Source organism: Equus quagga, chromosome 16 (genome assembly GCF_021613505.1).
Source record: "Equus quagga isolate Etosha38 chromosome 16, UCLA_HA_Equagga_1.0, whole genome shotgun sequence".
NCBI lineage: Eukaryota > Metazoa > Chordata > Mammalia > Perissodactyla > Equidae > Equus > Equus quagga.
The window spans coordinates 64116187-64141159 of NC_060282.1; the positions used below are offsets into that span (position 1 = coordinate 64116187).

The 24973-nt window shown below is 36.7% G+C and overlaps 1 protein-coding gene across 4 annotated transcripts in view; it reads right to left on the reverse strand.

Moving 5' to 3' along the window:
- PDE7A (phosphodiesterase 7A) overlaps positions 1-24973 on the reverse strand; it is a 113138-nt gene that overhangs the window by 33477 nt on the left and 54688 nt on the right. For all 4 annotated transcript variants that reach the window (XR_006885606.1, XR_006885605.1, XM_046642234.1 and 1 more), the window contains exons 2-3: positions 23430-23490; positions 20000-20083 (exon numbers count right to left, since the gene is read on the reverse strand). Coding sequence is in view for 2 of the 4 variants with exons in the window: in XM_046642234.1 (XP_046498190.1) it covers positions 20000-20083; positions 23430-23490 (145 nt within the window). In the remaining 2 variants the exon portion in view is untranslated. The remainder of the gene's footprint in view (positions 1-19999; positions 20084-23429; positions 23491-24973) is intronic.

Sequence of the window (24973 nt, forward strand, 5' to 3'; positions counted from 1 at the left end):
CTCCATTGGTTTCTGGAGGCTCTGTTCCTTTTTCTTTTTGTTTTTCAGTCTGGATATTTCAATGGTCTAATCTTCAAGTTCACTAATCCTTTCTTCTATCTGCCCAAATCTGTTGAAATATTCCCTAGTGAATTTTTCATTTCAATTATTGTACTTTTCAGCTCCAGAATTTGTTTGGTCGCTTTACATAATTTCTATCTACCAAGATTCTGATTTTGTTCACATAATGTTTTCTTGATTTCCTCTGGTTCTTTTTCCATGCTTTGCTTTTAGCTCAGTGAGTATTTAAGACAGTTGATTTAACATCTTTGACTAGCAATGCCAATGTCCAGGCTTCCTCAGGGAGAGCTTCTGTGAAATTCTTTTTTTTATGTATGGGCCATACTTTCTGGTTTCTTTGTATGTTTTATAGTTTTCTAATTAAGAACTGGACATTCTGAGTATTATATTGGGGTAAGTGAAAATCTAAGCTCTCACTACTCCAGGACTATTTATTCTTGCTTGTTGTGGGATGGAGCCAACTGTTTTGTGACTTTTCCAAACTATTTTTGCCTTTGTATATCTATTTGCCTTTGTTTATTCCTTGCTGTTTGTGATCATGACATTTTTATTCCATTATCTCTGCAGTCAGCCATGATCCAACACAAATTTCCTTAAAGTCTGGCTCCAAAGAGGGGGGTGTGGGAGATACTAATTCTTTAAATCTTCTGATAGATGCTGTTGGGTGAAGCCTCTGGAGCTGAAAGGGCTCAAACCAAGGCAAATGTCTGTGCCTATGCTCAGGGATCTGCCAGACTTAAACAGTCAACTCCAAATTTTTGGAGGACAAAGTCCCCATTGCCCATCCTGGCTTCCAAGCCACACCAGGAACAGGGGCCACTATATTCACAGGCCTAGGGGCTGAGGAATGGGGGATGATCACTGGTTTACGCACACTGCCCAACTGCCAAAGAACGGCAGCCTCTCCCTTCATCAATCACTCCCCTGGTTATTCTAAGTGTCCAGTCACGATCCAGAGTTCTGAAATAGTTGATTCTGGTCTTTTTTTTGGTCCAGTTTAGTGGTTGTTTTGGTGGAGAGACCAACCCCTTGAGCTTCCTACTCTGTCATTTTGAGTAACATCTGTCCCTTTCCTTTAAGTTTGTTTTTCCTGGTCCTTTCTGGGAGTAGCTGTCTTAAACATTCTCTTCTGGTCAACCTAGGTTTGAGAATGGGGAGGGCTTATCTGTCCAGAAACAACCATTGTTAACAGCCTAGCATGAAATATTTTTCTACGAATTATCTTCTATATGCACACATATAGTTTTTCTTTTACCCAAGACAGTTCAGACTTTTACTTAAAAATTCATGAACATCTTTTCAAGTCAATAAATACACTTACATATGCCATCATTTTTACTAGCAATGTATTGTTCTAAAATATGAAATTATAATAATTTACTTAATCTTTTTGCTGTTAGGCTGTTTCTAACTTTTAATTTCTTACAAACAAGTCTGTAACAAACATTCTTGTAGCTAAATCTCTGCACACATCCTAACTGATTCCCTTAAATTCTCAGAAGTATAACAGGCGCATAGGAATACATTTCAAAGGCTTCTAAAACACATTGCCAAACTGGAGAATAAGTTTTCTAAAAGAAAATTAGAGAGATTTCCAAAACTGCCCTAGAAGAGCTTCCAAAATATGATCTAAGAAAAGGGAACAGTAAATATAAATCAAGAATGAAACATGATGAGATCATTTGATGGAAATTTTTAGTTTCTTCAGGTTTGCTTCCCCCATCCTCTACCCCCCACACAGACATACACACTGATGTCTTGTAATGATTAGAAAAAAGTTCTTATATTAAAAAAAGCAAGTAGAGGCCACTACAGAGAAGAAAGGATATCAGGTTGAGTAAGTAGTATCATTTAGGAAACTATATAAGAGGATACATGGGGAACTGGGACCAGGAAAGAGTGACTATGAGAACTTAATTAGTACTTTCATTCAGACAACTACTAAAAAGCTCACCCTCTGACCATATTACATAAAATCTGACCCTATTACCAATATTCTCATGAGCTCATTCTGTAACATGAGACACGCTATTATTTATTTCACAGCATAATACATGACAGATTAAAACTGTCCTTATTAAAAGCACAGCTCCTGCCAGGCCAGGACTGTTTAAGTCGCAGGCTTGTTCTAGTTTACATGGTTACCTACATTCCAATCCAGCTTAGAAAGTCAACAGGGCTCAGTGAATTAATCAAGTTACTATTAAAGAGCTGTTGGCTCTGCTGTTTCTCTTCTAAAATATCACATTACCTCACTGTGTGACCATAAACAAACTAATCAGCCTCCACCAAAACTAAATGAGCGTTGTTACCTAATGATCATGGGAATGACTTCCAGTCATCCATTCTCAGCTTCTCAGAGCCAAAAAATGAAGTGTGGGATAGCAGGCAAATTTAAAAGCAAGGCTTTTCTCTTACTTTTCCCTCATATTAGAAAAGAAGACAGGAAATAGAGGCAATAGTTTAAGGAAACAAAAGGCCTGGAGAAGCAACACATCTTGAGCTGTCCTACTCTCCTCTCCCACAGACTCTTCTCCATCATCCAAATGGCGCAGCAAAAGGTGTCACTTGATATTTACTTATTAGACAAGAGGTTTTTAACAAAAAAAGCCCTTGGATCTTGAGACTTGACCACTACTTGCTTTAATGGGCCACAAGAGGGAGCCCTGCAGTCACCATATCTGCCACCTTAAAACCATAAAAATCATTTGGATGCATATAATCATAAATTATGCTTAGAGATTGTTTAAAATTTTTTTTAATTCAGTGCTATTAAGGTTTTAACTCTAGTCTAGGGCAAGATCATGTTGAACGATAACTGAATAAAAAATCTGAAGACATTCTATAGTCTAACCTCCTTTTTCCTTAATTTTCCTCAAAAAGAACAGGAGCTGTATCTGAAAGCTTACTGTTGATACTGAATCATTACATTTATCTACAGTCTTCTTGGAAGAATTTTTACATTTAGCATGTGTGGATAAATAGGGAAAAAATAGCTAGGTGCTTATTAGAGCAATGGTCTTCAGTAGGGCAGCATGTGCCGACACAGAGAGGCAGGAGAGCACAGTGGGTAAAGACATGGGCTTTGCAGTTACACACCTGAGTGTGAATCCCAGCTCGGCCACTTTTACTACTTTTGTGACATTAGGAAAATTATTTAATGTCTATGATCCTCAGTTTTCTCACTGTAAAACAGGCCTCACAGGACTGTTACAAAAATTAAATGAGGTAATATATGCAGCAATATGTCTTTCTGGGCAAAGGATAAACACTTACATTAATGGCTATAGCGACTATTGTAGAGACCAAATTTTTTTTTAATTAAGGTATAATTGACATATAACATTATACTAGTTTCAGGTTCAAATATTTTTAAACACATGACTTCACACTATTGATTTTAACAAAACCAGATTTATTCTTCATGACAGCATAGCGTCATCCTGAAGACCACTGCATACTCTTACATACTGTAGAAATAAGCACACACATTTGAAAGATTTCAAAATATGCATAAAATCTCATTATTTTAAAATATATAGACAGTCCAAGCCTTGTTACAAATCAAAGAAATAAATGAGCCTCTCAGATCAATGTTAACAAGAGAATAAACTGTATTGCCTTAAGCAATTCTTACAACTTAAGTTTGCAGAATTCAAGGTTCACTTTGACAGGATTTGATAAAATAGTCAATATAAAACCCCTTTAAAGATTACTCTTATTATAGTTATGGATTAGACATTTTCTACCCTTCGGAGATGGGTCTGTGATATGTGGATCCCTCTTCTGCTTAAACTCAGGACTTGTACATAGCTCATTATTCATTACATTCTTAATTCCCTTATTGGTGAGCTGAGAAAGAAAGAAGGAAAAGAAAGTCACAAGGCCTTAATGTGTAACACACAAAATGAAGCCTAAAGTTAAATCTCAATTTCCCCAATTTTCCAAAGCACAAGTAGAATTAAACTACCATTAAATTATATTAAGATTAAGGTCCAATCCAGATCAGTTCCCTAATTTATGCCATGAAGTTAGAGAAGATATCTAGGAGAGAGAATACTTCATTCTTTCAATTTGGGACAAAGAAGAAACAAAAATCAGTAGTTTTCAAATGCATGTATTTCACAATCATCTGGAAAGTAGATACATTTTTTAAAATACACACACGTGGGGCAGCGTTCTCCGTTTCCTAGTTCGATTCACCACAGCAGTGCTCACCCGTACAAGTAGTGCCTGGGAAGGGGATTGTAATAGGAAGGAGGTGGGAACGTTCATGATGAAAGAGGACATGAGATTATTGTTTCCTGTGATGTCTCCATGAACTATTACAGAAATTTTGTTTTTAAAACAAGCAAATACGATTTCAAGACAAATGAATGACTGGGAACAAACTGAAGTTTACTAGAAACTCCAGACAAAATACGACCGCAGTCTACAATACCACGAGTCTAAGCAGAGGCCGGCATGCTCACGTGTGAACAAGAGAGTAAAGCACAAATGAGGCACAGCCACCGTAGCAGGTCAAACAAATAATAGCTGAAAAAAATATTCCTGTACATAGGAAAGTAACAACCAGGCAGTACAAAACAAAAGATAATAAAAAAACACTTCAACAAAGAAAAAGTCATGGCTAAGGGCAATGTCAAGCAACAACTTTTATGCTTAACGTGAAGAAGCAGTAAAGGCTTCCAAATATAACAGGATCTACCTGTGTGTGGGAGTTACTGTATATTAGAGACTGAGATCATCTAAGACAACAAAATCAGTACGACACAAGCTTTTAAGCTCAAAATACACACAGAAATAGATGTTCTTCCTGATCATATAGCTAAGTATGAAACAAGTACCCAAGTCTAGCACAGCCCTGTTAGGAAGACAGAAAACAACCCCAAATCAAACACACATGAGGATCTAAGGGAAAATTTAGGAACAGTTCTGTATGTTTTCATAGTGGGTCATTACATCAAAGACAACATGAGACATTTGATTCAACAGAAAGGCAGCAACCAGGCCAAATTTGGTTAACTTAAAATACAGATTATTTTTAGAGAACTACAAATGGGACCCTATAAAATTTAATTGGTAGAAGATATACAGTTTTAGTCAATTTGAAGTGACAAGAATATATTCAGTCTCTATCATGAGCCAGAGGCTACCAGAGACCAGGAATAAAAAGATGAATAAGACTAAAAGCCTTAAGTTCAGAACTGTTAGGCTACCATGTAAATATCCTGAAAGGTTCCCTTGCTGCCCTAGTATGGGGTGGAGTACAGTGCTAAAATGAATAAAAAGCTCGAGATAATGGGCAAAACACATTTATACGGAATGAAACATTACCATGTGCCAGGAGTAAGAGAAAATGGAAAAAACTGCATTTGTGTGGACTGTAAAGAAACTTGTATTACATCTTGTCCAAAGCTGGCAAAGATCATGCCTTCCAGTCTGGATGACATCAGTAAGATTTGGTGAATTCCATGAAAAGAAGTAACTGTCAAGCTGGCGGTTTCCATTACGTAGTATTTAATAATTATGCGAGAATCTTTCAAAAGAACACATCAGATTTTTTAAGTGCACAAGTGGAGTAGAATTATAATAAATCTTTTATGTTTAAAGATATCAGTATTTATTATTATGTAAGCTAAAAATAATGTATAACTAAAAGAGTGATTTATTAGATTTAGGGACATAAATTTAGACCAAACACAAGAGATGAATTCTGACAAAAAGTCAAGATGGAATTCATTTTATCAAGTCCAATTAATTTAAGATTCAAAATATTATATTTCAAGACATCAGGTATATGGCCTATTGAACAGAGAAAACTATTTGGGGTTCTTAATCCAGACTACTGGAAGTAAGCCAAATTACTCAAAAGGGGGAAACTGACAGGAGGTAGTCTCCTGGCTATCTCTACAGACTTGAGTGAAAGCAGAAATGTGAGGAAGACTGGTGAGGAGAAGCTGTCACATTAAGGAATGACGCTGAGGAACAAAGAAGCCCACATTAGGAAGACACAAGCTCTGTGGCACCTTTCAGTTTAAACCACTGTACTGTCAGCCTAACATCTCTGTCAGTCTCTTGCTCTCTCTAATCAATCAACTTCTCTCTCCCTCTTCTTTCCCCTCACTATCTTTCCCTCCCAATTTGCTAGTGCTCATTGTTATTCTCAAACTTAGAATTTTCACAACATCCTATCAAGAGACTAAACAGATTAAAATTAGTTGAATGAAAGACATCAAGAATCAGTTTATTAAATGCTGGAAGACCAGAAACCTGTACCTTAGTGGGAGTGATTCCCAGACAGGGCAGATCTGAGGGTTAGGGATCTCCTAAAAATGGGATGAAATCTGAAGCATCTCAGTAGGTCTTGAAGAAGTGCTAATGCCAACGTTTTCAGTTTAAGTATTTGTCAGAAACCAATCATCTACCTGTATAAAAACTGGACCATTAAATCTGACCAGCTTAAAAAAAAAAAAAGGTATATAAAATGATCACAGACTTAGAAGACTAGCTATCTATCCGCTGGTGACCCTGTAGCCCTCAACACCATCACAGGATTCCACGCACAGTTATCAGGGACAGACACAGGGGCGAAGAGGTTAAATAAGCAGCATCAATCTTAGCTTTTTGCTGCCTAAATCATTAACATTTTGCATACTGTGAATACTTACGGATTAGTTGTAACACTTTTTCAACTCCATGACCAGAAACTGAGCTTTCTGTTCAATAAGCAGTCACACACCTTCTCTCGGGTTGAATAAAAATTTGTGACTAAGGTGAGCATCTGAAAATTTTAGCAGCATCTTTAACGAGCTATGCTCTTCCAAATTTCTTAATAAACACAAGCCATTCATATCATTCCTACTGATATGTATGCTCTACTTAAATTGAAAAATGGACACTTCCAAGAGAAGAAAATAAGACTTTGAAACAATACTCCAAGGAATGTTTCTGGCCATCCCAAAATAACATCAACAATGAGCTCCTAGGTGAAAAACCCCTTTCTCAAACTCACAAACTATCTAAATATGAACATTTTTATCTTTTGTGCTATAACATAAAGATAGTTAATAAGAACACAAACAAAGGTAAAAGCATGGTTCAGAAAATCTCTTTAGTGAGAGATGATGTCTGGGAAAAGTTTCTGATTTATTGTCCCATAGAACCAAGATAACACCTGATAAATTCACTGAGAAGTTAGCATGACCGTTCCACTAAAAAGATCAGAGAAAAAAAAAAAGCTAGTTAACAATGAAAGTTCTGTATGACATATCCATTTTAGGAAAGATTTAACTTAAAAATTACAGTAGAACTTACTGATTAAAGCAGAATCACTGCAGCAAAGTTCCCAGATTAACCCTGACTATAGATTTATAGCAGATCTTTACTTATACCAGATCTACACTTCTTGGCAAAGAGGATTCATGATCACCAACCCCCCCCCCCCCCCCCCCCCCCCCGGCCATAAGCATGAATGCAAGTAAGTTTCAAACCAACTTCCAAAAGTTTGAACTCTCTCAGTTCTTTATAAACAACCACAGAACTCATCTAATACCACTTAATAAACAAATATGTAAATATGATTTTTAATAGTGCATAATTTAATTACCATACTTTAAAAACTTTTTGTTTGGATGTCATTTCAAAATACAAATATAAAACACAAAAAGTTGCAAAACTAAAAAAAGCACAAGGAATACCCTTTATCACATACCCTTTACTCAGATTTGCCAGTTACCATTTCACTCTATTTGCTTTATCATTTGCACTGAGTGTGTGTGTATCTGACTCTTTCTCTGAACATTTGAGGGTAGGTGACAAACATTCTGGTCTTTTACCCCTAAATATTTCAGTGAATAACACTACAATTTAATACATTTTCCTATTATAAAAAGGCCAAAGTGAACATCTTCACACCTACATTAACATTTATATATGATTATTGCCTGTGTATACATTCCTAGTGTGAAATCAAAGAGAAAAGAATATTTAGGACTCGATGCCCCGCTGAGGAGCTGCCCTCATGAAAATCTGTAACAACGTAAACGTTATCACCAGCACCTTAGCTGATCATTTGTTTAACTTGCTAAATTTGATAGGAATTTGTTTAGTAATGAGTTGTCATATTGTTTCTGCATTTAATATACTTCTGTGTTCTTCTTTTTCTTCTTTTGCCTCTTTAAACCCTTTAGAAAGACTCCAAGTCAGAACTTGCTGCGTGATAAGGTCTATGACAAATCCTGTTGTGAAGACAAATTTATAAGCCTTAAGAGAATAGGAATTTATGACAAAAGACAATTCAAACGACAAAAACTTAAGGCAGAAAAAATTGTAATATCTAAACGATAAAATTACTGTTGAGGGCCTACTTGTTAAGGTTGGAGCCTAGAACTGTTCCCTAACTGGCCAGCCATCTTGAGGAGAATGCATGCTGATACTGTAAACCCAAACACTGTTTATAATAAACCATATATATAAAAAATCTTGGGGCCGACCCAGTGGTGCAGTGGTTAAGTTCGCATGTTCTGCTTCTCAGTGGCCCGGGGTTCGCCAGTTCGAATCCTAGGTGCGGACATGGCACCGCTTGGCACGCCATGCTGTGGTAGGCGTCCCACATATAAAGTAGAGGAAGATGGGCACGGATGTTAGCTCAGGGCCAGGCTTCCTCAGCAAAAAGAGGAGAACTGGCAGTAGTTAGCTCAGGGCTAATCTTCCTCAAGAAAAAAATCTTAAAAGAAGAGCTAAGTCTTGTAGTGTAGATCTCTAATTTCCAGGTAAATTTAGTAAAGACAATTATGATAAATATGGAGAAAATCATAATGCAGAAATTAGTTAAAACTACTCCAGTACCTAAATAAACAGCAGCAGCACCTCACAGATAGAACACATAGAAGAAACACTAAATTCTAGATACATAATAGTTATAATAACTAGGCTAATAGTATTTTTGTGTGCATTACTTTGGTGAGGAAGATTGGCCCTGAGCTAACATCTGTGCCAGTCCTCCTCCATTTTGCGTGTGAGTTGCCACCACAGCATGACCTGATGAGTGGTGTAGGTCCACACCCAGAATTTGCTTTGGTGGCCTGTGACCCCGGGTCGCCGAAGCAGAGCATGTCCAACTTACCACTACACCACTGGCTGGCCCCAAGTATACTATATGTTTTTAACCTGTTGATATGCATTTCCTCCTGTATTTTAAGCTTTCCCTCTCTTTAAGAAAGACTTGACCTTGGTTACAAAGTAGAGGATAGGCTGCAGGATAGAAACACTGAAAGTAAGGACAGTGGTTTAAGAGAATACCAGAGTAATCCCAGACAGTGGTGATAAAGGTCTGAATAAAGCAAGACAGGAGATGAGGACAGAGAGGAGAGTAATATGACAGTTATTTTCAGTTGCAAAATACATGGGATTTATCACAGAAAACACAGTGGATTTAAGCAATGAAAGAGCAGAAAGAGACAAGAATATTACAACAGGTAAAGTAACAGTAAGTTTAAGGTAAAAACCAAAGAAATGCACAGAAGAGGTGAGTTGAGGAGCTGTGGACCGAGAAAATTCTAGCTTCAATGAATTTAATACACCTATCCAGAACTGTATAATCAGAACATCTAGAAACTATTTTAACTTCAGCAGGCAAGTTTTTGCGTCATTGTGAAAAATAAAATCTTACTTTTAATCATATACGAGGGAGAGTGCATGTTACTAAAGTCTTAAACGCTGAGTCCCTCTGAAGGTTGGAACCCATTCTGCAGAGCCGCCGAGGGGCAGCTGCCTTTGCCAGTCTGGAGAAGAGAAGGCCTGAAGATGGCTCACGGGAGGTTTAGTCACAGCAGCAGCACATGCTCACTCCCTGATTAGATCACATTTCACAAAACATACTAGATTAAAATGTTTTATTTTAAGAATTCTGAGCTGTGTGATCAACAGAACCCACTATTTCAGTAAGGAAGAATGATTCATTTTTTCTCTAATAAAAGAACCCTCCAAATTCTATCAACATTTTGGGTTAGAGAGACTCTCATTTTGTAGTAACTACAGGATCAGTTCTAGGGTGACAGTCAATTTCCAACTACAAGCTAGAGTCTTAGACATTCACCATCTTTTGTAACCAATCAGCAGGATGCGGTCGAGAGGAGACTGCTGCTCTGCAAGCTGAGCCGCCTCCCGTACGCTAAGATACCATGCTACCAAGGTTCCACATCGGCAGATCAGGCTAGACGCATAGATCCCCAAACCCAATTTAACATCCTCAAGCCTGGCAGTGCTTCACTATTTTCAACCATTCTGTGTCATTAGGTTTCATTTTTTACCCAATCTGAGCATATTTCTCTGTTAGAAGGAATGTTTCATCCATTTACCTTTATCACCATCATCAGTATCTTTGGTCTCACTTCTCTCATTTTGTTCTTCAGATTTTATATTATTTGCTCCTGGTTTTGTAATGATTTACAAGGTATCCATCCTATTTTAATTCCATCAGAGATTACCTCCAAAAATTTGATCATGTCCAACTTTTCTCTTTCACCAAAAAGTCCCATTATGTTCCCTATTTAAGACTTCCAACATCTCATAACAATTATATTTTTAAAATATTTTATTTCACTAAATTCAGTGAAAGACAAGGGGTATACTAGAGACTCCCAATACAATTGCACTTTTTGTTATAATGTCAATATTTAAACTTAAACCCTTTTACTTATATCCTTACTCATCGCCAATTTTTGTATAATGCAATATTTACAGATAATTTTATTTAAACTTTTCAATGAGTAATGCATTCACATGAATCAAAAATTCAAAAAGATCTACAACAAAAAGTTTCTTTCTCTCTCATGTTCTCAAGCTACCCAGTTTCGCTTGTGGAAACAACCAATGTTACCAATTTCTAATGTTTAGCTACAGAAAAAATTACATATTGAATCATCCTTGCTTCCTTCCGTGAAACAAACCCACTAAGTCTGGAGTAGTATTCTTTTATGCTGTTGGAATTCTTTTTGCTAAAATTTTTTCAAAGATTTTTTTTTTAGAGACATTTACAGAGAGAGTATTATACTTGTTTCTTAAAAATTATATTTGCTTTATAAAAATAACTTTAAATGATGCCTTTTTCTGTAACCTAAAAGAATTTAAAGAGCTTTGAAACTAATTATTAGTCTTTTAAAGATCCTGAACAATCTGCCTGTAAAACCTCTGAACCTCATGCTTTTAGAGGGTAACACGTGGATTTTCACAACTCCTTTACACTCTTGAAATCACTGATGGTTCCAAAGAGCTTCAGTTGATGTGAGTTATAGTTATTGATATTTTACCACGATAGAAATTAAAACAACATTTTTAATACTTATTTATCATTTCATTTAAAAATGACATAATAAGACTTCTGGTTTCTGGATCTACATGTAAGGAGCTTAGAAGTCGCCACTCTGTCCTAACAACAAGTAACAAGTCCTTGTTTTACCTGTCGAACAGACTGAAAAATGAACAACTCTTCTTGGATCTATAAGAGAGGTGAGGACACAGTGCAAACCTCCGCCCTCAAGACTGGAAAGATCAACAGGCGACGAGGAGGAAGAACAACTTACTGGAGATGAACCTCACAAACGGAAACCTCCTGGGGAACCAGTGTCAGGGTAGGGAAAACTCAACTAGTTGATGAATTTCTGGAGGCTCAGTGTGGACAACTCCAAGAGTTAAAAACTCCAGGGAAATCCAGTCATGGGGGAGCACAATTCTGTGAGATTTACCTCCAGGAGCTTGACCAGATTCCCACAGCAAATGTCTGCCAAAACTCACACAAGAAGACATAGACAATCTGAATAGGCCTACAGCTATTAAAGAAATGGAATCAATAATTAACAACCTTCCAAAACAGAAAACACCAGGCCTAGATGGGTTCAGTGGTGAATTCTACCAAACACGTAAGGAAGAAATTATACCAATTCTCTACAATCTCTTTCAGAGCATAGAAGCAGAGGGAATATTTCCTAACTGACTCTGAAGCCAAAATTACTCTAATACCAAAACAAGACACAGATATTATAAGAAAAGAAAATTACAAACGAGTATCTGTCATGCACATAGATGCAAAAATCCTCAACAAAATATTAACATATCAAATCCAAAAAAGTATAAAAAGAGTTATACACTACAACCAAGTGGAATTTATCACAGGCATGCAAGGCAGCTCAACATTCAAAAATCAATTAATCTAATCAATCTCATCAGACTAAAAAAGAAAAATCACACCATCATATTAATAGATGCAGAAAAAGCATTTGACAAAATCCAACACCCTTTCATGATAAAAACTCTCAGTAAATTAGGAATACAGTCATGTGTCGCTTAACAACAGGGATATGCTGTGGAAAACACGTTAGGCAATTTTGTTGTTGCACGAACATCATACAGTGCACTTACACAAACCTAGATGGTATAGCCTACTACACCCTAGGCTCTTGTGGGACCACCATCATATACACAGTCTGTCATTGACCGAAACATCATTATGCAGCATATAAATGTATAGAGAACTTTCTCAATTTGATAAAGAATATTTACAAAAACCTTACAGCTAACATACTTAATGCTGAGAAACCTGAAACTTCCCCACTAAGAGTAGGTACAGGGCAAGGACGTCCCCTCTCACCGCTCCTGTTCAACATCATACTGAAAGCCCTAGCTAATCCAGTAAGACACAGATTAGGAAGGAAGAAACAAAACTTTCTTTGATCACAGATGACATGATTGTCTATGCAGAAAATCTGAAATAAACAAAAAACCTCCTGGAACTAATTAACAATTATAGCAAGGTTGCAGGATACAGGTTAATATAGAAAAGTCCACTGCTTAGGGAAGTCCTATACACCAGCAATGAACAAATGGAATTTGAAATTAAAAACGCAATACTATTTACAAGTAGCACTCTCCAAAAAGAAATACTTACATATAAAGCTAACAAAATATGTACAAGATCTATATGAAGAAAACTACAAAACCTGGATGAACAAAATCAAAAAAGAACTAAATAAATGGAGATATTCCACGATAGTGGATAGGAAGATTCAACATTGTTGTCAGTTCTTCCAAACTTAACATATAGTTTCAACGCAATCCCAATCAAAATCCTAGTAAGTTACCTTGTGGATATTGACAAGCTGATTCTAAAGTTTATATGGAGAGGCAAAAGACCCAGAATAGGCAACTCAATATTGAAGGAGAAAAACAAAGGTGGAGGAAGACCGGCCCTGTGGCTGAGCGGTTAAGTTTGCCTGCTCCGCTTCAGCAGCTGAGGCTTTTGCTGGTTTGGATCCTGGGTGTGAACGTAGTACCGCTCATCAAGCCGTGCTGAGGCAGCATCCCACATAGCAGAACCAGAAGGACCCACAACTAGAATATATACAACTATGTACTGAGGGGCTTTGGGGAGAAGAAGAAGAAGAAGAAAAAAAGGCAGAGGGCTGACACTACTGACTTCCAGACTGACTATAATGTTACAGTAGTCAAGGTAGTGTGATATTGGTGAAAGAACAGAGAGGCAGCTCAATAGAACAAAAGAGAGAGCCCAGAAACAAAGCCACATAAATATACCCAACCAATCTTTGACAAAGGAGCAAAGGCAATACAAGGGAGCAAAGATAGTGTCTTCAACAAATGATGTTGGAACAACTGGACATCCACATGCAAAAATATGAATCTACACACAGACCTTACACTCTTCACAAAAATTAACTTGAAATGGATCATAGACCTAAATATAAAATACAAAACTATAAACCTCCTAGAAAATAAAACAGGAGAAAATCTAGCTGACTTTGGGTATGGAGATACCATTTTAGAAACAACAAAGACAAGGTCTATGAAAGAAATAATTCATAAAATGGACTTTATTAAAATTAAAAACTTCTGCTCTGCTAAAGACAAGGTCAAGAGAAAGATAAACCACAGTACGGAAGAAGATACTTGCAAAGACATCTGACAAAGGACTGTTATCCAAAATACAGGAAGAACTCTTAAAATTCAACAATAAGAAAACAACTTGATTAAAAAATGTTAAAAACCTTAACAGCCACCTTACCAAAGAAGATATACAGACAGCAAATAAGCATATGAAAAGATGCTCCACAGGGAATTGAAAAATTAATTAATAATTAATTAATTATTGCTACACACTTACTAGAATGGCTAAATCCAAACACTGATAACACCAAATACTGATGAAGATATGATGCAACAGGAACTCTCATTCACTGCTGGCAGGTGTGCAAAATGGTACAGCCACTTCAGAAGACAGTTTGGCAGTTTCTTACAAAACTAAACCTACTTTACCATATGATCCTGCAATAGGGCTCCTTGGTATTTACCCCAAAAAGCTGAAAACTTATGTCCACACACAAACCTGCACGCAGATGTTTGTAGCAGCTTTATTCTTAAGTGCCAAAACTTGGAAGCAACCAAGACGTCCTTCGGTAGGTGAATGAATGAATAAACTGTGGCACATCCAGACAATGGAATATTATTCAGTGCTAAAAAGAAATGACCTATCAAGTCATGAAAGACAAGGAGTAACCTAAAATGCACATTACTCAGTAAAAGAAGCCAAGCTGAAAAGGCTACATACTGTATAATTCCAACTACATGACATTCTGGAAAAGGCAAAGCTATAGAAGGAAGAAAAAGATCAGGAGTTGCCCGGGGTTGGGGGAAGGAGGGGCAAATAGGTGGAGCATAGAGGACTTTTAGTGCAGTGAAAATATTCTGTGTGATACTATAATGATGGAGACACGTCATGACACATTTGTCCAAACCCACAGAATGTACAACATGAAGAGTGAACCCTAATGTAAACTATGGACTTGGGTGATTACGACGTGTCAATCTAGGTTCAGCAATTAGAACAAATGTACCACACTGGTTAGTGATGCTGATAATAGAGGAGGCTATGCATGTGTGGGGCAGAGGGATGTGGGAGACCTTCCTCTTCATTTTGTTCTGAACCTAAAACTGCTCTAAAAAAAGTAAAAAAAAATAACATAACAAACCCATAACATGTCAACATAAATAACATTTTTATTTAAAAAAAACCTCTGTTTTCCTAAACAAAAAATAAAATTAATCCAGAGAATGTCACTGTTTTACATTTTTACAAATCTCTTTAATGTCTGGAGATATCACACATCATGTAGCCTCTGAAAAACTCCTCTACACCTTTGAGAAAGAATGAGAGTGAAAAGGGCAAATACTGTCTCAGTATTATTACGGAAATAGTTTTAACCTCACAGAGCCCGGAAAGGGTTTTGAGGATCCCAGACCACACTTTGAGTATTGCTGGTTTAGTTTACCTATCTTTTCTTTTCTGCATTCAGTTTTGATAAGTTATAATTTTCAAGAAAATTATCTGGATCATACACGTATTCAAATATATTTTTAGAGTCAAGCAAAGTAGTCTTTTTTATTCTTTAATTTCCTTTATATTTGTTAGCTTTCCCCTTATTTTTTATTCTGAAAATTCATCTTAACTCAATTTACTCCACTGATTAAGTTAGCCACCAGTTTACCTATTTTATTATAAATCAGCTTCTATTTAGTTTATTTTTATTTTAGTTCTCTAATTAATTTCTGCTTTTTATATTTACTAATTGATTTCTTCACCTTTTCTTAGGTGTACTTTGTTATGCTTTTTCTAACTTCTTGAGTTTTGACTACTTAATTCACTTATTTCATTCTTTCTCATTTATTAATATATTTTTAATGCTATGAATTTTCCTGTAAGCACTGCTTTAACTGAATTTCACAGGTTTTTAATATAGTCTTTAATTACCTTTTTTTTTTTTTTTTTTTTTTACAGTCCACAAAATCAGTTTCCATTTCCTCTTCTGAAGAAATATTTCAGAACTTTAAAAATTTCCAGGTGGTCAGGTCTTTTTGTTTGCTAGCTCTGCTAGTAAATTCTAGCTTTAGTGCTCCTACTTCCCCCGCTAGCTGTCTCTCTTTCTTTCCTTTTCCTCGCAGCAAAAGTCTCTAATGGAGTTGCCTGTACTTGCTAAATCTAATTCCTCTCTTCTGTTCTCTCTTAACTTCATTCTAATCACGAAGTTTCCCCTACCACCACCTCCATATTGCTAAATCAATTCTCATTCCTCATCTTATTTGACTTATCAGCATGGTTTGGCAAACTTAAAACACGAAAATTTGATTTTTTCATGTATGATATGATTAAGGGGTCAAATTAAACCTGATATACCCTGACTGAATTACTAACCCTCAGAATCATAAGCATAAAAAAGGGTTGTCGTTTTATGCCAGTAAGTTTTGGGGTCAGTTGTTACTATTGAAAGGGGTAACTCTCCACAGAGGCCCCAAGTATCGCTGCATATTCTTGCTGGGTGTGTCAAGAACACCAAGCCCTGATCAACCTCGACCTGGGCCATTTCTCAGGAGTGTGTTTGCAGCTAGCAACCTTGAATGATAAGTAACAGAACAAAGAGTAGTCTTACCACAAAAGGGGTAAATTCTCCAAGCTCAGTCTTCCTCAGATGTGTGCACTGTATCTACATAAATCCCTCTGTGTTGTCTCTGCGGAACACTGGGTGAGTGGGGGGCTGTAGCACTGGAAGAACTGACACATTATGATGTTTACGTTGCTTGCTGTGCTATGAATAATAAAGTGAAATACTGTCTCTGACCCATGAGCCTTGTGTCTTCTCTCAGCAGCCACAAAGCAGTAACAGGTTAACTTACAAGGTAAAAATCTCAGACCCTTCACAATTCTTGACAGGTACAGAGCAATAGATAACTGGAACATATTCCATATGTCTCTTTTGTATTTCCTATCTTTTGCCTCATTGTGTTTCATTCTAAATATTTTCTTCTGACCTATATTCCAATTCACTAATTCTTTCTTCATTTTGGTCTTATTTCCTGTTAAAATCATCTCCAATGAGTACTTATTTAACGTATGGTATTTTTTCAGTCTTATAATTTCCATTTGGTTCTTTTTTACCATTTCCAGTTCTCTACTGAAATCCTCAATCCTGTCTCTTTTTTTCTGTCAACATAACTACATTTAGTTATTTTAAAGACCATGGACAATAATTCCATTATTAGAATTTCCTGTGGATATTTCTATTGTCTGTAGTTTCCTCCTCATTTTTTGTAACACTGTCTTGTTCCTTATGCCATTTTTAATTCAGTGCATGATACTGCATATAAAAAATTTAGATGTGGGGCCGGCTACGTGGCCAAGTGGTTAAGTTCGCACACTCTGCTGTGGCGGCCCAGGGTTTGGATCTTGGGCGCGGACATAGCACTGCTTGTCAGGCCATGCTGAGGCGGCGTCCCACATCCCACAACTAGAAGGACCTGCAACTAAGATATACAACTATGTACAGGGGAGGTTTGGGGAGATAAAGCAGGAAAAAAAAAAAAAAAAAAAAAGATTGGCAATAGTTGTTAGCCCAGCTGCCAAGCCTTAAAAAAAAAAAAAATTTAGACGCAACTTGAGACAGAGTAATGTCACCTTCCCCCAAAGAGAATTAAGATTTACTTCTAGCAGGTAGCTAGAGGTACTAAAGTCACACATCACCTTATTCTAATCATTGATTTCTAAAGTATAGCACTTTGAGGTTCCAAATTAAGCACCGAGAGTTTACCAGGACCAATCCTCCAATCTTGGTGATCTACAAACACCTATTTTTGTTTTTCTAGCCTATTAAAAAAAATTTTATTGTATAAGTTTAAGGTAAACAGCTTTATGATTCAACATCTATATATACTACAAGGTGATCACCATACATCACCACACAGTTGATCCCCTCACCCATGCTGCCCATCCCCCAACCCCCTTCCCCTCTGATAACCACTAATTTGTTCTCTGTATCTATGAGTTTTTATTTGTTCATTTTTTTTAGATTCCACATGGGCGTGAAATCATATTAGACTTTATCCATCAGACTTATTTCACTTAGCATAATACCCTCAAAGTCTATCCATGTTGTCACAAATGGCAAGATTTCATTCTTTTTTATGGCTCAGTAGTGTTCCATTGTATACATACATACATACACATACACACACACACACACACACACACACACACAGAGCACATCTTTATTCATTCATCCATCTGTGGACACTTAGGTTGTTTCCATATCTTGGCTATTCTAAATAACACCGCAAGGAATGGTGTGCATATATCTTTTCAAATTAGTGTTTTCATGTTCTTTGGATAAACACCCAGAAGCAGAATTGCTGGATCATATGGTAGGTCTACTTTTACTTCTTGAGGGTCCTCCATACTGTTTTCCATAGTGGCTGTACCAATTTACATTCCCACCAACAGCGCAAAGGGTTCCCTTTTCTCCATATCCTCACCAATACTTATTTCTTGCCTTTTTGATAATAGCCATTCTGACAGGTGTGAAGTGATATCTCACTGCAGTTTTGATTAGCATTTCCCTGATGATTAGTGATGCTGAGCATCTTTTCATATACCTGTTGGTCATGAAAAATGCCTATTCAGTTCCTCTGCCCATTTTTCAATCAGATTGTTTGGGGAGTTTTTTGAGGAAGATTGGCTTTGACTTCAAATCTGCCACCAAATCTCCTCTTTTTTGCTGAGGAAGATTGTCCCTGAACTATTACCTGTGCCCATCTTCCTCTATTTTACATGCGGGACACCTGCCACAAAATGGCTTAAGTGGTGCACAGGTCTGCACCCGGGATCTGAACTGGCAAACCCTGGCCTGCCAAAGCAGAGGATGTGAACTTAACTGCTATGTCACCAGGCCAGCCCCCAGACTGTTTGTTTTTTTGATATTGAGTTGTATGAGTTCTTTATATATTTTGGATATTAACCCCTTATCGAATACATCATTTGCAAATATCTTCTCCCAATCAGTAGGTTCTTTTTGTTTTGCTGATGGTTTCCTTCATTGTGCAAAAAACCTTTCAGTTTGACGTAGTCCCATCTGGTACTAAAGTTACAGACCACCTTAATCTAATCATTCATTGAGATATTTCAAAACTGGGATTTCTTTCTAAACTACAGCGCTTTGGACTTCCAACTTAAGCATAGAGGATTTACTAGGAGCAATCCCCCAACCTTGGTGAGCTATAAACACCTGTTTTTGTTTTTCTAGCCTTAAGTGTCCATTAGAATCTCTGTTCAGCTTCTGATCCACCTTTCCCAGAATCAGCAGATGCTACTAAGGGGAACAGTAACCTGAAATGCCAGGCTCCCCTCTCTGCCTTAATAGCATTCTGATATACTCAAACATATATTTTTTATATTTTTTCCAGTTTTTCTAATTTTTTAAAATTAGAGTGTTAATCTAAATACTTTATCCAACATTACCAAAAGTAGAACTCCTCCAAAACAGATTTAATGTGTTTAATATTTAAGGGTTTTAGAAGTTCTATTTTTTTCCCTTTTCTCCATTATGGGTTAGACCCATACAATACTGTTTTCAAAATATGCATACTATGGAATATCTTTAAATGTAATGTGTATTTTCAAATAAATCAAAAAGATACACCTTGTTAATTACAAAATACCTTTATAAAATGTCATTTGCACAAAAATATTTTATCTGGAGTAGTGAAGACAAAACATTTGGAATACAACAACTTTTAGAAAAATATATGTATTTTTAAAAAAGAAAAAAATGTACCAAAGTAATTTCACATTTAAATTAGAAAGGAGAAGAAAAACTATATCAGATTTCATATTCTAAGACTTCACAATTCTAATTGCCTCTAAACATTTACTAACATTATCTAGGAATAAAGTGTCATTTATCATGATCCAGTGTTTCTAAAACATTCCAAACATAATATGGTTTATTCTTGTATTCTTTTTCCCTTGGAAAAGTATGTACTTTTATGAAGATATGAAGTTTACTGAAAGTCTATGAGAGATATTGTATCTGCCAAGACTTACCATGAAAAATACGAAAATCAATATACGGATGAGAACCTCTTCTTTCTGATTCAAATCCTGCTCGACTCCTTACGCGTACATCTCCTGTACAGAATCAAGAACAAGACATAAGTTTAGAAGGCTGCCATTTGGGAAGAAGCTCCTATATGCAACAAAAGTCTCTGTGGTATCACATTCGTAAGTAATGGCCCATTAATGATATAAATGGAATAAGTAGTTAGGAGCTAACGTATCTGAAGAGGTTTACAAATTTTCAGTACTGAATTGTAAGGCTAGACGAGGAGTTTTTTTTTTTAATTTACCCCTACAATAATAATAATTATTATTATAATCTATATTTTAAAGTTAGCTTTCTGAAAGATGATTCAAGTGTATGATAATCCAACCTAATATCTTATTTATTAAGCGTCTACTGTGTGCCTAGCACTATACTACAAGCTATAGGGATAGGAAAAAATAGAAAATACATTATTTATTCTCAAGTAGTTCATTATTTTTTAAAATGTAACAGAAAAGTTAAATGTTCGAAGTTTGCCTTCAATGTTTAATTCTATCAATCTTCTCTTTTCTCACTGACAGTGGGTATGCTCAAGGCCTTTAGTTGGGTCTTAGACTTTGGTCTTGATACGTTCAGTACTGTTCCTACATGTATCCATCTGACTTTCAGATCTACTTCTCCATACAACAACGCAACCACTGCAACCATGTACCAGATACTCTTTTTGTGTTTCATAGGCATTATTTTATTTAATTCTCTAATCAACTCTAAGAGATAGGAATCTTAACCTCCCATTTTACAGACAGCGAAACTGAGCTTTTGAGAAGTTAAGTAGCATGCCTAAACCAGAAAGTTAGTACAAAGGGTGAGTGAGGATTTGAAACTAGCTCTGTGGGCTCCAAAGACAGCACCTTTCCCACTATACAGTCATGCATCACTTAACAACGGGGATACGCTCTGAGAAATGTGTTGTTAGGCGATTTCATCATTGTGCAAACATCATAGAGTACACTTACACAAACCCAGATGGTACAGCCTACTACACACCTAGGCTATATGGTATTAATCTTACAGAACCACTGTCATATATGTGATCCATCATTGACTGAAATGTCATTATGCAGCACACGACTGTACTCCCACAGCCTCCAAGATCACAACCTTTAACTCTCCAGTGCCTATCCCTGTGCTCATGCAACTTGGCTTGCCTAGAAGGCTTTCCTGCTTACTCTTTGCTTCCCTAAGTAAGGCCATCATTTCCTTCAAGGATCAAGTTATCTACCATGAGTCCATCCCACAATGCTAAGTTACTTCTCTCATGTGCTAATTTCCCCACTCAGCAACAAACATTTCCTGAGCACCCACTACATGTGAAGTCTTAGAAATACAGCAATAAGCCAAATACATAAAGTCCTCATCTTCATGAAGCTTATCCTTTCATAGAGTGAGACAAATAATAAAACAAATAATAATTTCATTCTATGGAGGATGGTAATAAGTAATATGGAGAAAACTAACGCAAGGTAAGAGGAACAGGGAGGGAGGAGTGATTCATTAGTGTGGTCAAAGAAGGCTTCATTGAAAAGGAGGCATCTTAGCAGGGACCTGAAGGAAGCGAGACAGTGAGCCATATGGCTCTCTAGAGGAAGAGGTTTCCAAGCATAAGGAAGAACAAGTATAAACACCCTGAGATGGGAGCATGATTGGCATGCTCAAGGTCAAGCAAAGAGACCAGCATGGCTGGAGTAAGGTGAGTGAGAGGAACTGGTGGGAGGTGAGGTCAGAAACATGGTAGGTCAGATCATGTTGAAGCTTTGTGGACCATTATAGTAGCTTTGGCTGTTACTCTAACATAGAAAACCACTGGAGGATTCTGAACAGAGGACTGAGATTGATTTAACTTATATCTGAAAAGGTTCACTCTGAAAGCGTAAACTAGAATCAAGTAGAGGCACAAAGGTACATGCAGAGAGACCATTAAGGAGTAAGTGCAATAAACAAGACAAACACTATGGCCTGGGGGGAGAGGGATAAGGGGAGAGGTTGTCAAGAGGTACAAAACTGCAATTATGCAAGTTAAGTTCTGGTGATCTAATGTACAACAATGTGACTACAGTTAATAAAAAAAAACCCATTATGGCTTAGATGGAGATGGTAACAGCACTGGGGTAGTGAGATTCTGGATATAAATGGAAGGTATCAGCCAAAAGGATTTGCTGATGAAGTAGACATAAAGTGTATAAGAAATAAGAGTCAAGAATGACTCCAAAATTTTTGACGTGACAACCAGAAGAATGGAGTTACATTTTCTGATGGCAAAAGACTGCAAAATAAACAGAACTGGGGAACACAAATCTTTTAATAGACATGTTAAATGTGAAGTACCCATTATACACCCATTTGAAGATGTTCTACAGAGTTTAAAAAAAAAAAAAAGAGTCTAAAGCTCTGCTTTAAGGAGAGCAGAATCCTGAACATGTTTGCAGAGAGAGATGGAGACAGTAAAGAGGAAAAGGCTGAACATTTGTGGAGGAAATCTATGTACTAGAGTAGAATGGAACTGAGGCAAGTAAGACACACAAGTTAACTAAAGAGGGAAAAAGGGAAGAAGAGCAAAAACAGGACATGGGACAAGACTCAGGCTTAAGAGTATGAAAAGCAATTAGTGAGAGAGGCAAAAACAAAAAACAAACAAACAAAAAACCCCAGAAGTAGTGAAGAATAAAGATGGCTCAATATCATAGAAGTTAAGGGAGGAATTCTGTGCATGAGGACAGTAGTCATGGAAAATTCCACTAAGAACAGATGAGTGAAAGTGCCTATTGGAATATTAATAGTACATTTTTCATAGTATGAATTAAAGTACAAGGGATCAAGGAGTGTGTGGATGAAGAGATAAATCTGGCAAACGGAGAGAGAAAGAAAATTATACCTATATACACATCTAAATTCATTTTACCTTGTGGACTTGAGTAATACACTAAAAATTTAAGAACTGAGACCAGAAGTAGATAAACAGTCTATCCCGCCAGCCCACTGAGAACAAAATACATCCAGTGACAGGACTCTCTGATGAGATATTTCATGGCCTCATCTTTGTCCACGTCAGCTTGGACATCTCTTTAGTATTTAGCGACTTTACAAATCTAAGACTCTTTTTATGAAGAATACCCAGCATGCAATTTAAAATTGCGTACCTATTACAGAGTCCCAGTTATTAAGCCAGAGATTTCTCAATTACCTGTAACTCTAAAATGCTATTTTTCTCACATCACATTCAATATTGGTTTCTAGACTCTAAACTTCAAAGTAATAGATTATTTCTGCTGCAAACCCCAATGAAAAGCTACATAATGAAAGATATCTCAATATCAAATAACAGAAGATAGTAACAAAATTAACTGATATTGGTACAAAACAAATAAGGCTTACCTAGCATACGAATGTACAACGCAGTCTGATCAGAACTGTCATAGGAAATAGCTCCACGCCTCTAGAAAAAAAATACACACATTTTTAATGCATGACAATTAAATGTGATATAAAATTCAAGTCAACAAACGTGTTTATTATTTATTATTTGTGAAACTGTGCAAGAGAAGTTAGATATACAAAATGAAAGTAGATATGGCATCTGCTCTTGACATCTCTAGTTGTGAGGAAGACAATTATAATACTATAGTCAAGCACTACCATAAAAGTGAATACAGAGTGAGAACACACAGAAGGTGGAAATTTAATTGGCCGGACTAAGTTAGACAAGCCCACGTGGGCAGACATCTTCTGCAGAGGTAAACAGAAGAACAGATATGCCCCAACTACTTTACTATCCCCTTCACTTAAACAGGAATGAATAAGAAGAGAAGAATCATCAGATATTTGAAGAAACCCACTAGCTGGAAATAAATGGAACAAAATGAAAAACTAAATGACCCAGAGGCCAGCAAGAAATAAGAAAATTTTTTTAAAAAATGTAATCAGTGTACTCAAAGAAAATGAGAAGACATTAAATCCATAAAACAAAAAACAGGGTGCCACTGAAAGAGAGCAGATTTTAAAATACATTTTTGAAGGGCCAGCCCCAGGTATAGTGGTTAAATTCAACACACCCTGCTTCGGTGGCCCAGGTTCACGAGTTTGGATCCCAGGCACAGAACTACACCACTCATCAGCAGTGCTGTGGTGGTGACCCACATACAAAATAGAGGAAGACCGGAACAGATGTTAGCTCAGGGCTAGTCTTCCTCACCAAAAAATAGAACAAAAAACTAGGTAACGAACATAATCTAATTTATAACTATAACATACCAAATTTATTTTAAGGTAGTCATTTTAGACATTTATAAAGGTACTGATTTAGCTATTAAAATGGTAGGGTTTGTATTAGCTAATCATGAAAACTTGGCAAAAAGGGTAGAACTCAATTTTAAACATATGTTAAATTACGTAGGGATGTGCAAAATATTCAATATTCTATTTATGAATATTCTATTCATTACTAATTTAAGTAAGTCTGGCCCATAAATACAAGACACAACTCATGAAATAAATCCAAATGAGACCAAAAACTTTTTTTTTTTTTTTTTTTTAAAGATTTTATTTTTTCCTTTTTCTCCCCAAAGCCCCCCGGTACATAGTTGTGTATTCTTCGTTGTGGGTTCTTCTAGTTGTGGCATGTGGGACGCTGCCTCAGCGTGGTCTGATGAGCAGTGCCATGTCCGCGCCCAGGATTCGAACTAACGAAACACTGGGCCGCCTGCTGCGGAGTGCGCGAACTTAACCACTCAGCCACGGGGCCAGCCCCAGACCAAAAACATTTTTTAAAGAATGAACTTTAAAATATGTATCTGGAACCCATCAACAAATACATACTGAGTGATAATTTGTTCATCTATCTCCTCACAGACCAAGATTAAAATTATTATTATTAAATTCTCTCACTAAACAATCTAGGGAGAATAGTCTGAAGTAACTCA